The following is a 16,652-nucleotide window of genomic DNA, read 5'->3' on the forward strand; positions in this document are numbered from 1 at the left end:
GACTTCTAGGCCTTTGACCTTAGAGGAAGGGATCAAGAAAATCAGGGTGCTCTAGTGAATAGGTACCTTCATCCCCTCTAGATGTTAACAGAAGTTGTCTAGTAGTAAGTTGCCTCAAGGATTCTTGAGTAAAATCCTCCCAGTCTTACCCTATCTGGTAGAATATTGTGTAGAAAGTTAAAATCTTATCAGTTTTATTTATTTGGAGGACTATTATACACCAAAGAAAACAAAGCTTGGAAGACAAATAGTAAACTGATGCTTTGAAAACTCTCTACTTCTTAAACTTAACTTTATAAGTAAAAGCTGATTAGTGGCCCTCTTCTTCCTTTTATCATGACCACATATAATTTATCCACTGTATAATTAAAGAAGAAAAGTTTTGAGAACAGAGATCTTTGTTAATGAAGGATTCTAATGACAATTTGTTGATAAAACTGTTTTATAACATCTTTAGAGTGTAAGAAAAAAATGTAAGTATGACAGGAAGAAACTCTAGTCTGTTAACATCAGGAATAGAGCCTTACTTAGGTGAATAATAGTACTATAAAAGTAGTATAATAGTAGTAGTATAGTAGTATTATACATAAGATTATATTCTTGGGTCTGGGAAGGTGGCTCAGTGGTAGAGCACTTGCCTTGCATGCCTGAGGCCCTGGGTTCGATTCCTCAGCACCACATAAGAAAAAAGCCGGAAGTGGCGCTGTGGCTCAAGTGGTAGAGCGCTAGCCTTGAGCTGAAGAGCTGAGGGACAGCGCCTAGGCCCAGAGTTCAGGCCCCACGACCGAACCCCTCCCCCCACCCCCAAAAAAAGATTATATTCTTTCCATTTGATTTCTTCAAAGGCACTTAATGTCTAGGATGCTTAGATAAAGTTAGACTGTATTAGGCTTTTCTGTCAGTTATGTAATTTAGGCTGTGTTTTTATTACTTTCGCATGTTTGTTATATTTCTGTAAATCCACAAAATTCCCTAGCATCTAGGCTAAACCAAAAAATAACTGTTGTACCAGTCTTGACTATTGATGAATAATTTTTGCTTTGGTCTGCAGATTTTTGATATAACCTGTTACCCAATATGAGCAGGTTTAGTTGTCTAAAACTGTCTATAAACTTAGACTATATCTAGGATAGGGGGCTATGTTTGAATTGTTTGTAAATATTTCCATTCAATTTTTTTTTTGTCGGTCGTGGGGCTTGAACTCTGGGCCTGAACACAGTCCCTCAGCTCTTCAGCTCAAGGCCAGCACTCTACCACTTGAGCTACAGCACCACTTCGGGTTTTCTGGTGATTTATTGGAGATAAGAATTTCACAGACTTTCCTGACCGGGCCGGCTTTGAACTGAGATCCTCAAATTTCAGCCTCCTGAGTAGCTAGGATTATAGGCTTGAGCCAGCAGCACCCGGCTTCCATTCAATGTTGAGTGGCTCTAAAGAATGTTGCTTTTTTTTTTTTTCTTTTTCTTTTCTGAGACCTCAATCCTATGTCTAGGTTAAAACAAGGACTAGAGAATACTGAGAAAGTTTATTGAAAGACTAGTGGCAAGTTTATGCTTTGAAAGTTCTTCTTGTTTCTTCAATTTCACGTTATATTATCACTCAAAAAAAAAAGTGGCCCTTTAAAGATAATAAAGGGACTCTTTAGTCAAATTAAGTTATTTGGTTTAAATGAAAAGTACCAACATTTTCATAGCTGTCTGGGCAACAATGTACATATTCTGTAACCACCTTGATACACTTTTTTTTTTGGCCAGTCCTGGGGCTTGAACTCAGGGCTTGGGCACTGTTCCTGAGCCTCTCTGTGCTCAAGGCTCACACTCTACCCTTGAGCCACAGCACCACTTTTGGCGTTTTCTGTTTGTATGGTATTAAAAAATTGAACCTAGGGCTTCATGCATGCTAGGCAAGCACTCTTCCACTAAGCCACATTTCCAGTCCACACATAATTTTTATTACCAATCTTTTTCTAAGAATTAATGATAGTGAGGAGGATAGTATTTGAATGGAAAATTCCCTGTCAAGGTAAACTGGTGGAATTAGTTCTACTGTCTTCAGTTTTTTACATCCCAGAAAGCTCTAGTTTTTAGACTTTATCACAAGGAACCCAAAAAGATTGCCAGCCTTTGGTCATGAATGAATAATTACTTCATTTTTCCTAATCTCCATGGTTCACTTTTCTTACAAACACTGTTTCTTCTACCCTAACCTTCTTCCTCACTCTCATAATGATGAAATGAAAAAGTGATTTTGTGTGTTTTTCTTTGTAAGTTAGAACGCAATCTGTAGTTAAGCACAAGATAACTTGATTTTTATTTAAGTTAAATGTAGACTTCCTTCAGAAGATTTTTTTTTCCCGGTTGTAGGGCTTTAACTTTGGGCCTGGGCACTGTCCCTCAGCTCTTCAGCTCAAGGCAAGTGCTCTACCACTGAGCCACAGCACCACTTCTGGGTTAAGAAAATTGTTCCTTATCAAATCTGATATAGAGCCGGGAGCCGGTGGCTCACACCTGTAATCCTAGCTACTCAGGAGGCTGAGATCTGAGGATCGTGATTCCAAGGCAGCCCTGAACAGGAAAGTCTGTGAGATTCTTATCTCCAGTTAACCACCAGAAATCTGGAAGTGCACTTTGGCTCAAGTGGTAGAGCACTTGCCTTGAGCTGAAGAGCTGAGGGACAGCTCCCAGGCCCAGAGTTCAAGCCTCACAACCAACCAAAAACAAACAAAAAATCTAATATAGGTTGAAGAGGTGTTCATATTTTGTTATATTGTCATTTGTTGATAATGTTGGACTATAGGCTAGGCATTTGCACGGTCGTTGAGTTGGGGTATTACCCACGATACTTTCTATGTTTTAAGATCTCTTATTCTGATTGAATAGTATCTGAGAAAGGAATTTTTTTCTAATGTTGCTATATTGGGAACATTAGGAAAGGAGATACTCACTGTTCCTTATCTGTTCTTTCTTCTATCTTTTTAATGTGTTTCCCCTCTCCCCGCCCAGTGATTTATATATTCCCTTGAAATTCTATTTTGTTTATTAGTTATCAGCAAAAGACAAGATGTGATTGCATTTTTCTTCTACCTCTTTCCTGTTATGCCCACATGGGTGGAACAAGTCTTTTAGTATATGACTGCTTGATCAACAGACTCCTAGTTTTATCTTTAATAGAAGCTTGCATTTTTCTCATTGAGATGGGTAAAAACAGTACTTACACTTCCTTAACTATAAATCATGGATTTGGGGGCTGGGAAGATGGCTCAGTGGTAGAGTGCTTGCCTTGCATACGTGAGGCCCTGGGTTCGATTCCTTAGCACCACATAAGCAAAAAGAAAAAAAAAAGCCGAAGTGGCGCTGTGGCTCAAGTGGTAGAGTGCTAGCCTTAAGCTTAAGAGCTTAGGGACAGTTCCCAGGCCCAGAGTTCAGGCCCCACAACCGGACCCCCCACCCCACCAAAAAAATCATGGACTTTGGGCAGTTGGAGCAGACATCTGGTTGGTGGATTGGAGAATGAGAATCTCATGTTGTAAAACATTTAGAGAGAGAGAGACAGACTGAGTGACTGTGTTCCCAGCCTAATGGTATTGAGTATTACAAAAAGTGTTTACCTTGTAACACAGAATGTAGTAGGTGTTTTAGAAAAGGTTTGGGGAAATACACTACTGCTACAAAGGCCAGGCTCCATATTTTTATATATACTACTGTGATAAAGAATTATACAAGGTATTCCTGAAACGGAGATGGTAAGCATGAATTAGTGATTCTTCAAGAAAAGGGCTGGTAATCAAGGGGAAGGGATCCTGGGGATTCTAAAGCAGCAGTGGAGTTGGTGATGTAAATAGTAGTTGGTATATGTTGACCTACCATCCAGGGGGCCTAGCTTTAATCTTGAGGACCATCTTTCATGTCCTAGTGATAAGGGGAGAAGAAAAATTTACTAAACTATAACGACAATTATTTCAAAGTGCAAGTACAGGGAACAATAGCTAAACGTGTGAGTTTCATTTTGTGGTATATTAAGAACCCATAAGCTTGTAAAATTAAAAAAGGACAATTATTTGTTTTAAAAACTGCATGTAGTTACTTTTATCTTATTTTTAATTTAGATAATATATGAATTTAGAGAATAAACTGATTATTCCATTGGACTCCAGTAGAAATATCTCTGAGAATATTTTAGGGATTATTTTCATTAACATTGTGTAATTGTTAGAAAAAGGAAGTGCCAATACTGAACAAACCCTGGAACCTATGGTAAAAATTTCCACCAGTCTAATAATTTATCATGTTTAAATTCATGAAATGATTTTTGGTACAAGAACTAGATAAATGATTTGGATCCAGAACTGTCAGAATATGAGGTGGCATTTTTAGTGTGTATTTATAAATTAATGATTTGTTTTTGTGTTTCACTTTTGCATTTCATAGAATGCCTAACATATGGTTTGTGGTATTAAAACCACCAGAGTGGTTCCTTTGCCTATTCTACCTTCTTTCCCAAAGCGGGCGAGAAAGGCCTTTAATTTCTACATTACTTATAAACCTCTTGATCTTTGAGACATCATTTGTTATTTCTTCTCAGAATTCTCCTGACTCCTTTTAGAGGACTCTATTTCTTCTGCATGTTAAAAGCACAGTGTTAATTTATAAAGAAATATATTAAAATATTTGAATCTGACTTGGATTGCTTCTTCTTTGCAAAAGGAAGTTGTATTTTTTTTGTACTTTGTTTTTATTCCCTTTCCCTATTCTAAAGTTCTATCTACTGAGTTGTTTTTTGATATAGATGTCTATTTCTCTTTTTGAATCACTGTTAGGATCAGTTGTGTGGCCGGGACCCTACTCTCACTGATGAGCTGCTGAATATTCTTACAGAGCTAACTCAACTCAGTAAGACCACCAATGCCAAAGTGGCACTTCGGGCACGCCAGGTAAGGCAGTGTTTGGTTATCTTGAAGGAGGGATGGGTTTTCATAGTTTGTGCCCTTGTGGACAAAATGAGCTTTACTGTTATAGTATAAAGATCATGAAAATGTCACATGTATATCACAGTGCCTGCAGAGCAAATGTTTTTATGTGGTAAATGTTTAAAGAGAAAGGATAGTCCATGTTGAGTCTCTAAGACAGAGTACTTTTCCCATTATAAAATCCTGCTATTAGGGGTTAGGGATTTATTTAGCTCAGTAGAAGAGTACTTGCCTGGCAAGTGCAAGGTTCTGAGTTCAGTCCTCAGCTCTAGGGGAAAAAATTGCTGATATTTTTTCCACCCTCCTTAGTAGCCCTATGATAGTAAACCAGGGTTAGGTGGAGGAAAGTAAACCGAGAGAAGGTAATCAATTCACTATTTCTTTGTTCCCAAAGGGAATTTAGAAGCAGGTGAAGGACTTGTAAGTGTATAGGAAATAATCAAGTGTAGAAAGCAGAAAGATAATGAAGTGAATCTTAGGCACTAGCAATCAGGACAACCCAGAGACGTCGGGTTAGTTTCACCCCATAGTCTTCATTTCCATTCCAAAAGATTTCAGCAGGGAAGCAGAGACTTGGTGCTCCCTTTGTGTCTCAGTGTATGGGCATTGACAAGGAAGCCTTATTTGAAGCTGTTCAGTGACCTTCTGCTTTCTCCACAATTGTATCCATGTCACTGAACTACTCAAAGTTATTGAACCTCTCAGTGACCTGCTGAGGATATTCAGGTCCTACTGTGTCCCTGTTTGTTTGTGAGACTGCTTTCACTTGCTCTGTCCCTCACATGCATTGGTGTTACTTTATGACTCCTTCTCCTTGGGACTGAGTACCAGGGCTGTCAAAGCAGCTTTTCCTAGTCTTTCTTCTAACTTCAGAGTTGCAAAAGGCTAGCTATGATGCATCCACCTTCCTCCCAGCTGCTCCCTGCCAGACCTGATTCCCAATTAACAGCTAGTCATGCAGTCCCCAGGACTAGCAGCTTTGCAGTGGTAAATCACATGCACTGATGGAACTTGATTGAAGCTGTTTTTGCTCCCTTCCCCCAACCCCCATGGGAAATTGCCCACAACGCAAATCATGGTGAGAGTCAACTGAGATTCAGTATTTGGTGGCATTGACTTTATGCTACAGGACCTAGAAGTTGTTTTACTTGGACTCTGTTTTATCTTTGATGCCTGCACTTACAGATTTATATTTATTGCTTTTGTATCAGAGCTGCCTAATAGGAGTCTAGAATAATCACTCCCTGAGGAACTTATGCCTCTTATTTTGCTCTCACTCTAGGTTCTTATTGCCTCCCATTTGCCATCATATGAGCTTCGCCATAACCAAGTAGAGTCTATCTTCCTATCAGCAATTGACATGTATGGACATCAGTTTTGCATTGAGAACCTGCAGGTATATAATATAGCCCTTTTTTACCATTGTGCACTCTTGTTTCCTTTATTCCCATAAGCATGTTCAATTAAATCATCAATCAATTAATTTTGATTTCCTTGTAATAAATTTCATATCTTTATAAAATGATATATACTAACAAAAAATTTTTCACTCAAATGCTATTAACTGTAGCTTCACTTACAGATCCTATAGAATTGCCTTGATAGAAGTGCCTATTAAAGTCTTTACCTCTTGTGATTTTACGTAGAAAGCATTCTGGACCAGAATTAAGTGGTAACATTGTTTGATTTCATATAGTTGAATAAGATGCATATGTAGATGGTTGTTACTCTTTTGGAGACAAAGCTATTTAAATATAATTTAATTTAATTTTAATGCTTATTATTAAGCTTTATAAAAAAGCCAATTTTCTAAGAGAATATTAGCTAATTTTACAACTGATTGGAAGGGCCTAAACTAAATTTTCTTTAAATATCAGTTTCTCAGGGGTGCCTTTCTATTTTTTACCTGGGAAACCAGGATACTTGTCCAGTATGACTCTTCAGAATTTCTGATTTTCTTTTGGGAAAGAGGATATGTTGTCTTAGTTGAAATCTAGGGTTTTCAGTAGGGTTCAAATCTAGGATATACCTTGTGGCCAGGAAGTACTGATTCAGTATTTAGGAAGTGAAGTACAAATGTATGCCAGAAAGGCATACAATTACCAGCATAAAATTAGTACATTTTATTATACAATTATACGAATTTTATGCTTATAACTCATATAATCTTTACAACAGCCCTGTGAAGTAGGTATTTTCCCCATTTGGTAGCTGAGAAAACAGGCACAGAGAGATTATTCTGATACACAACATTCCAAGACAGAATCCTTAGGTTTGGCTAAATGTCTCAAATGCCACTTATTGAAATTGTTCTTTTTTTGGATGTAATAGTTTAAGCCTGTTATTGTACTTTGCAGAAACTCATCCTATCTGAAACATCAATTTTTGATGTTCTACCGAACTTCTTCTATCATAGCAACCAAGTTGTGAGGATGGCAGCTTTGGAGGTGGGTGTTCATATCCTTTTTATATTTGCGTATCATGCCAGTGTTTTTTTTTTTTTTTGGCCTTAAAGTTGCTTCCAATGGGTAGTCTTCTCCTCAGTTAATGTTTCCTTAAGTGCCTCCTTCAGATGTTTCACTGACACAATTTGCTAGCTTCTGGATTATAATCACAGGATAATAGCTGCCAACATTTTTCTACTTTCCAAGTATTTGACTTCTTCTATTCATAATGAGTTAGAATTAATTTTAACATTATAAGTGGAAAGCATGTGGCTGATCCAAATGTGTAACTTTGCCATCTTGTGATTTGGGCCAAATTAAAATTGGATTTTGGGTATAGTCTGAATTGTCCAGCAGCTCATAAAATATCGCCTCTTAGGAAATAAAGTAGTAGTATTTGATGAATTATGGTTTAGATTCTTTTTTTTTTTCATTTAATCCTACAGTTACTTCATGAGGTAAAAAGAAAGTGTGACGAGAGGTTAAGTGACTGGTCTAGAAATCACATAGATATTAAGTAGAGGAGTTTGCATTTGAACTCGGTTTGGTCTGAATCTGGAGACATTTTCTGTTTCATTGCATCATACTACCTCATTAATCATAACATTTGGGTCCCTGAATATCGCCAATTATATACATTTTGAAGATGGGAGAAAAGAGTGTTTTCAGTGTAATTGAACATCACCATAGTCTGTTGGGAGTTCTTCTGAGTTACTTTTATTTGTATTCTATGAGTAAAATATAAACTATCCTGTTGAGTAAATATCAAATACTTGAAATATCTAGGTGTTTCTTAGGGCTTTCATGTCATTTAATGAGACATGGTACCTCATGTTGTGACAGAATCCATGTACCATTTTATGTGCAAGGCAAGTTGAATGTGAAGAGCCTAAGAGTGTACTGATGTTTTTGTAGTCTGTTGCTATCTCTTCAATTCTTGACTCATGTTACTATGTTTGAAATACTATATGTCAAATTATGCTTGACTACTTTTGCTTAGAATTTGAATTCTAAATTCAAAATTGATTTGGGGCAACAGGGTGAGAAAAACATAAAGATTCAAGATATTAAAAGAGTTGAATTGTTCTGTGATTGCTTCCATCTTCTATCTTTTTTAAGTCAGCGCTGGTGGCTCATGCCTATAATTAGCTACTCAGGAGGCTGAGATCTGAAGATGGCGGTTCAAAGCCAGCCGGGGCAGGAACGTGCATGAGACTCTTATCTCCAGTTACCCACCAGAAAACTGGAAGTGGCACTGTGGCTCAAGGATGGAGTGCTTGCCTTGAGCTGAAGAGCTCAGGGACAGTGCCAAGGTCCCAGAGTTCAAGACCCACAACCAACAACAACAAAAAATGCTGAAACAAGGGTACAGATTGACCCATTGTAGCAATGAAAAGTACAAGACACTATGTTGAAAATGAACTTTACAACTTAGGGGTGGGGAGGAGTTGGGGAGGTGGAGAAGGAAGGGATGGTAGGGGAAAAACAAAGGAGGAGGTAGCAATACTTGATAGGAAATAATATACTCATTACCGTACTCTGGTAACTGTAACCCCTCTGTACAGAATCTTTACAATAAAAATATTAAAAAGTATATAATTTTATTGTTATTAGGCGTTATACAGAGGGGTTACTATTTCATAAATCAGGTAATAAGTACATTGCTTTTTTTGGACCATGTCACTGCTTCCTTTACTTTCTCCAGGTTTTCCCCTTACATCCCTGCTTATAAGTTACATAGGCCATTTTCCATATATTGTATACTAAATAGTATGATTGCATTTGTTCACCCTTCTTCCCTCCCTTTCAGCACTCCCCATTGCCCCCCCCCCAAAAAAAGAAAAAAACCCCACAAACTCAAATACCACCACCAATAACAACAAGAAAACTATGTTCTGTCTTCTGTCTTTTTTCCTTAGGTAGCCTAGGATTAGTACTTCCCATTTTCCTCAGTGCTTGCTTGCTTTTTTTTTTTTAAATTGTAAAAATAGTGTACAAAGGGGTTACAGTTACATGAGTAAGTTAATGTGTATATTTCCTATTGAGCATTGTTACCTCCTCCTTTGTTTTTTCCCAATGTCTCTTCCCTCCCCACCTCCCCCCCCCCACTCCAAGTTGTAAAGTTCATTTTCTACATTCAGTGCTTGCTTTTATCTTCTGTTGAAGTGACCATGTTTACTGAGTTAACAGTCATGGTGCTTTATGCTCACTTTTTGCTGAAGATAAAATCTTCTAGAGTTTAGATTAGTGTGAAAGGTTTACCATGTACTTAGTAGTGATGTCCAGCAGAGATAGCCTACCTTTATTTATTTCCATTTATATAATATTCACTTATATAAAGACTCCAACCTTATTAAAGCAAAAGAGTGTGTGTGTGTGTGTGTGTGTGTGTGTGTGTCTGTGTGTCTGTGTGTGTGTGTCTGTATCTCCTTGGGTTCTCTCTCACTTCAGACTACCATCTCCTGTATCAGACACTTTTACAAACAATAGTATCTTTTTTCCTGATCTAGACATTTTCTTCATTTTTGTTTTTTTGGAGTTTTATTCACTAATGATACTTTTTAATCAGGTGTATGTTCGAAGAGCTTATATTGCCTATGAACTTAACAGCGTACAACACCGCCAGCTTAAGGACAACACCTGCGTGGTGGAATTTCAGTTCATGCTACCTACATCTCATCCAAACAGGTGAGTTTGAAATGTTAGGTGTACCTGAGCAAATCAAGCTTATCAAGAAAGTTAAGGGAAATAATGCATATGACAAGTACATGGGAGGTTTTTTTTTTCTGTTTGTTTGTTTTTTTGCTATAAATGCAGAGCAAAAAAAAAAAGAACAGATTTGAACCCTAAGAGAAATGTTTCTTAGTGTCCATGTCTTTGATTTGAAGATACAGTGTGGTCTAGCCACACTTACATACTTGTAAGTTCTGTATTCAAGAAGCTGAAGCAGAAGGATTGTGAGTTTGAGGCCAGCCTTAGTTCCACAGCGAAATTAGATCTGTACACTTGCCCCCTTTCCCCGCCCCCCCCACACACACAAAAGAAAGATAAAATAAAAGTGGAGAATTACTTTTTATTTTCTTTCTTCTTTTTTAGCATATATTAATTATACACAGCAGATTTCATTCTGATATTTTTATACCTACATATAAAGCATTTTGGTTATAGTCACCCTTTTTCTTTTGTTAGCCTACATTAGTTGTATAAGTTGTACAAATAAAAGTAACCCAGAAGAACTTGCAACAGACTATTGCGATGTTCATTTACACTGAAAACACTCTTTTCCCCCATCTTCAAAATGTATGTGGGGTTCAGTTGTAACATTTCCATGAACGCATTCATACAATGTGTCTTCATTCACATCCTTTCTATCATTTTCACCTATTTCACTGACCATTTGTTTCACTAAGTTTCATTGTTCTGTTTTCATAAATGCAACCAAAGGGCTTTGATTATGTTTATCCTCACCTCATAAGGCTACCCACTTTCCTGTCCTTCAGTTCCATTCATTCTTGCTTGGTTATATCACTGAAAAAACAGGATTTCTTCTTTCCTTCTCTTCTGTCCCTTCTTTTTTCCTTCTTGTTAGAACTCTGCTAGTAGAACAATAAAAAAAGTAAAACAGACAGTTTAAGTCAGCAGTTGAAACAAATGCTTTGCTTATTTATATGCTTGCTATGAGTTGAGTTACCTGAGCTAGTTTCATTCTCTAAAAACAGCTGAATTTGGTTGAAATTTAATCCATTTTTTTAAAGTCACATTTCAGAGCCAAACTTCTTAAATTCAGGTAAATTACTAGTTGGCCATGACAATGTATTATTCTTCCCTTCCTAAGTCCTTAAAATATACATACAAATATTTGTTTCAGTATTGCTTTGATTTTAAAGTGAAAATATTTATCTTACATACTCATTAAAAAAACATTCTGAAGCAGTGAAAAATCTTAAGAATTCTACTCACACTTATGTTCTCCTCCTGTATTTTCATTCTTTTTAGTAATACCACAGGAAATATAAATACCACAGCCAATCTTAACCTGCCCTTCTCCATTTCTTCTTTATGGCCCTTACTTCTTTGCTTGGCATTACAGAGTACTATGTCTTTGGGGATCTTAGTTATAGACACCAGAAATGGTTTTGTTCTGAATTGCCACTTCACCCAAAGCCATAGAATCTTTCTGGAGACAAAGAAATCTGTGCTTAGATTTTTGGCCACTGGATGCCACTGTTGATCCAGCAGAGGTAGGCAGATGAGCAGAGGCATCTTTGGAAAAAGTACCTCTCTTCTTTGTCTCAGAAGATCCTTTCACTTCTCTACCTCAAAAATGCCTTATGGCTGACAGAGAAAAGCATATATCCTTGATTTAGCAAGCATCTCTTGGTACGTTTTTGCCTCCATGGATTTCAGAATCTCATTTTCTAGAAACGAATGGTTGTTCTTCAGTGAGCAGCGAGGTACTCATGGCACACATGGGCTCAGCACTTGGTCTTCTTTTTTTTCCTGCATTCCTTGAATAATTGTAGAGAACTACATGCTATACTTAATGCTCTTGTAATTCTCAAGACAATCTCCTTTTCTTCCTGCTTTCCAGTACCTCTTTCCTTTGGGCAGTGATTTGTAGTCAGCCTACAGGGCCAACTCTGATTTCCTTCCCTTCTCATTGCTTCTCTTGTCTTTCTGAATTGCTTTCCTTGTCTTATTTTTTTATTTGAGCCCGTGTTCAGTTTGGTGAAGAAAGTTGACTTGAAAATGAGGGAATTCTTAACTGCTTTGTTAAGAAATCTTATTCACCTTTCTACCTCAAGGATATGAACCTTGTTTTAAAAACATATGTCTGTATCTTCTGACATCTGAGGTTTCCACACTGCTGTGGATAAAGATTAGTCCTAAATAGAACTGCGAGCTATAGTCCCTAACATCTTCTTTGATTGTATGGAATATGATTATTGTTATTATTGAAATAGGTGTAAAGTTGAAGAAATTTGTGAAATAAGGCGGAAAGATAAAGTAATTTTGTCAAAGTCAGGCACTTACACCTTATGCCTATTATCTTAGCTGCTTGGGAGGCTCCAGTTCCAGACCAACCTGGGCAGAAAAGTCCATGAGATCCACTTCTTAACTGAGTGGTAACTGTAATGGAACGTGCCTGTTACCCTAGCTATTATGGGAAGCCTAAAACAGGCAAATCTCAGCCTAGACAGAACCAGAGCAGGAAGTTAAGGGTTCATCCTTCCATTAAACTTCCCCTGCTTCAGATGGAATTCCAGGTCCTTTGCATTTTGACCGTTTGATAGAAAGTTAGTGGTTCCTACAATCCTCTTGGTGTAGTAATTCCACAGAACCAAAACACTGTAATTTCATTTACAGTTTTATTAACTTTTTTTGTAGTTCAGCCTGGTTTCCAATTCATGATCTTCCTATCTCTAATTCCCTAGTGCTGAGGTTATAGGCATGTGCCACCACATGGCTTTATTCACGTTTTATTATAAAGAATATAGATCAGAACCAGCCAGATTAAGACATACATGGAGGAAGGCTGAGAAAACTTCAAACAAAGCTTCCTTCTCTTTCTCTGTGTAATTAGGGTATACTACCTTCTCAGCATATCGATGTGTTTACCTAACAAGAAATTCTATGGAGCTACAATGTCAGTATTTTTGTCTGGTTTTTATTTCATAGACATGATTGATTAAATCATGGGCTATATGATTATACTCAATCTCCCCTCCCAAAGGTCAGGCTACCTCAAAAGTCTCCTCTAGTCACATAGTTGGTCTTTCTAGTAAGCAGCTACCATTCTGCTCATTCCATCTCTTAGCATAAACTCTGATGTGTAGTCATTCTATCTTTTAGCATAAACTCGGATGTAGAGTATCTCTCCTAGAAATCAGGGACAATGGCCAAATTCCTTATTATGTAATAAACCTGCTTACATTAAAAGAAGGTTTAACTACTATTTCTCCCCCTAGCTCCAGTGTTTTTTTTTATTCTCTTGTATTTTAATGATTTTCAAAATTAAGTAATATTTTGAAAATGTACATGTTAAGATCCTTTTTTTCAAAAACCTGATTCATTTTGGGTTAGAGTCTAGTGCCATTTATTTTGGTTAAAGATTGTCTGATAATTTTGGTGAATATCTATAATTGAGAATCACTACTTCTCAACCAGTAACAGTCCAGTAGAAATTTAATGAAAGCTATATATGTAATTTAAAATTTCATATTGGCTACCTTAAAAATGGTTTTAAAAAGGTAGAATTTTATTTAACTTAGTATATCTAAAATACCAGTTTTTATATAATAAAATTTTCAGTGAAGTATTTTTTATTCTTGTAATGATACTAAGTCCTTGAAATTCAGAGTAAATTTTATACCTTTTCTTCTTAAATTTCCTTCTCTTGAATCATAGATGGACAGTAATTAGAAACATATATAACACATTTGTATGTGTGTGCATTTTTCCAAAACTCTCTTAGTATTTAAAGGTCACTTGATATTGTACATGATTTTTGTTTTGGAGGTGAGAGGAATTTATTTTTAAAGGTGTCAGTTTTTAAAGATGACTTACAGCCAATATCACTTGTATATGAGTTTCTTTAGTCATTTTTTTAGTGCAGGAATAGGCAGGAAAGCTTGTCTGCTTCTAGGACCTAATTTTCTTGTTTAAGAGTCTATGTGTTCAGCTCTGTAGTGAGATCAACTAGTGTTTTATTTTGAATAATCCTGTAGCTCAGGCTATATCATTTAGCATTCCTTTGTTCTTTTTTATTGCCAGACCTGGGTCTTGAACTCAGGGCCTGGGAACTATTCCTGAGCTTCTTTTGCTCAAGGCTATAGTACTCTACCACTTGAGGCACACTTCCAGCTTTTTTGTTGTTGTTGTTTATGTGGTGCTGAGGAATTGAAACCAGGCTTTCATGCACATAGACAAGCACTCTACCACTAAGCCACATTCCCACCCTTGTTTGTTCTTTTAATGAAGCTCAGGGTATAGAGTCAGAGTGTCTATGTCTGTCTTCTTCCCACCTCCCTTCTGAAACCTATTATTACTCACTGGTGCTGGAAATACAAAACCTTGTTACATTTATTTTATTTTATTGTTGGTCATGAAGCTTGAACTCAGGGCCTGGGTGCTGTTCCTGAGCTCCTTTGCTCAAGGCTAGCACTCTACCACTTAGCACCACAGCTCCACTTCCAGTTTTCTGTGACTAATTAGAGACAAAAATCTCACAGACTTACTTGCCTGGGCCGACTTTGAACCGTGATCCTCAGCTCTCAGCCTCCTTAGTAGCTAGGATTACAGATGTGAGCCACCAGCACCCGGCTAATGTTTTTTTTTTAGTTCCAGGACTGGAGCTTGAACTAAGGGCCTCTTACTCTTGGTTGGCTCATGGCTGATACTCTACTACTTGAGCTGTAGCTCCACTTCCAGCTTTATGTTGGTTAATTGGAGATAAGATTTATCTGCCTGGTCTGCCTTTTAACCACAATTCTCAGATTTGAGCTTCCTAAGTAGCCAGGATCTACCAGTACCCTACTCTAATGCTTTATGTTTGTTTTGTTTGTTTGTTTTGTTGTTGGAGGAGTTTGAACTCAGGGCCTGGGCCCTGAGTTTATTTTTTTGTGCCAGGACTGGAGCTTGAACTCAAGGCCTCTGATGCTTGCTTGGCTTTTTCTCTCAAAGTTAGTACTCTACCACTTTGAGCCACAGCTCCATTTCTGGCTTTTTGGTGGTTAATTAGATATGAGTCTCATGGACTTTCCTGCCCAGGCTGGCTTCACACTTGTGATCCTCAGATCTCAGCCTCCTGAATAGCTAGGAGCCACTGGCACCTAGCTTATAATGTTTTTATTTTTGACAGTCTATTGAATCATTTGGTATTCAGTATTTTATTTTCATTTGGGCATTCTAAATCATTCAGAATAATCTGGAAACAAGTTCTTCGGTCAACCTATGTAGTTAATATTCTAAAATATACCTATAGTTATACAAACATGTGAAGTATGTTATCCTTTAAACTTTATGGGTATGTGTATGGTTCTGTATATTCTGACAGTCTGGAAATACAATATTTTAAATTCCAAATGATTTTTATGCATAGTGCATACTAGTGAATATGAGTATTTAAAAAACTTAATCTGTGATTCAAATAAGTATCAGAACTTATTCAGAAGATGGAATATACTCTATTGTATATTCCTGAGCATATAACTGAGGACCTATTGGCATTTATTTCCCCCTAGTTTTTTGGATGGAAATCCATACTCTAGTTAAGTTGGGTGATAGTGTATGTACCTTTTGGGCTGTTTTGTTTCTTCATGTGAATTTAACTTTCTGTTTTAGGATGTTTTAATTTAAGTATTTTACTTTGCTTATCTTTTACACCCACAGGAGGTTGTTTTGGTCATGATTTAGGCTGGTTGGCACCTTCAGTATTCAGCTATCCATGGGTAATCTCTGGACTACCTTTTTATTTGTGAAGATGGTTGGAAATCAGATGCTTTTCATGTGGCTAATCAGCAGTTTGCTACCATTCTTGAGAACTCTGATAGTCTTGGACATCCAGAGATTAGAACCTATACTGAGACAGTTAAAAGTCATCCGACTTGTAGCATTTTTAGCAGTGGGAGTATTTGGTTATAGTTAGCAGGCCAGAATGAGCTATAAATAAATAAAATCCCACAATGCTCGCTTTCTTCATTTGGGGTAGTTGCTGATAAGATGCAAGCATCTGGCAGAGGAGAAGATTCTCAGCAGGGTTAAGTGCTTACCAAAGTGCTTTCCTGTATCCATGGCTCAGCTTCTAGTCTCTGCTGTGTTATTTTGGCACTCTAGACTTTAAGATTGGAGAGTTGAGTTTAAAACTCTCAATATATCATTAGGGGAGCCCAAGGTCCCTTCTTGTCAAGGAAGACTGTCTGATTCCAGAGGGAAGGAAAAGCAGAATCCAGGGCACCTGCAAATCCCTGTAGTTTTGTGCTGTGGGTTTGTAGCTAATTATACAGCAGGCAACGGTAATGTACTGTAGCCCTGTTGGTGTACTTGTTTCAGATAGAGCAAAATCTTCCAACAGAGCAAAGAAGGGGCTTTGGAGGGGCTGCAAATGAATAAAGCAATGCTCATTTTATTGTAAACTAAACCTTTGCAGTGGAATCAGGGCATCTGAACTGCAAGGAAGTGTTGCAAGTGGGGGTGGGGAGATGCCAATAGAAATACATGGTTCAGAAGGGCTTTATAGCTCT

General features: G+C 37.4%; 1 protein-coding gene across 2 annotated transcripts in view; it reads left to right on the forward strand.

Annotated features, from left to right (window-relative positions):
• Acaca (acetyl-CoA carboxylase alpha) overlaps positions 1-16,652 on the forward strand; it is a 243,975-nt gene that overhangs the window by 101,428 nt on the left and 125,895 nt on the right. For both annotated transcript variants that reach the window (XM_013013338.1, XM_013013339.1), the window contains exons 26-29: positions 4,817-4,930; positions 6,249-6,362; positions 7,324-7,413; positions 9,980-10,098. In XM_013013338.1, coding sequence (XP_012868792.1) covers positions 4,817-4,930; positions 6,249-6,362; positions 7,324-7,413; positions 9,980-10,098 — 437 coding nt within the window. The remainder of the gene's footprint in view (positions 1-4,816; positions 4,931-6,248; positions 6,363-7,323; positions 7,414-9,979; positions 10,099-16,652) is intronic.

The sequence above is a fragment of the Dipodomys ordii genome, unplaced genomic scaffold (genome assembly GCF_000151885.1).
Source record: "Dipodomys ordii isolate 6190 unplaced genomic scaffold, Dord_2.0 Scaffold19, whole genome shotgun sequence".
NCBI lineage: Eukaryota > Metazoa > Chordata > Mammalia > Rodentia > Heteromyidae > Dipodomys > Dipodomys ordii.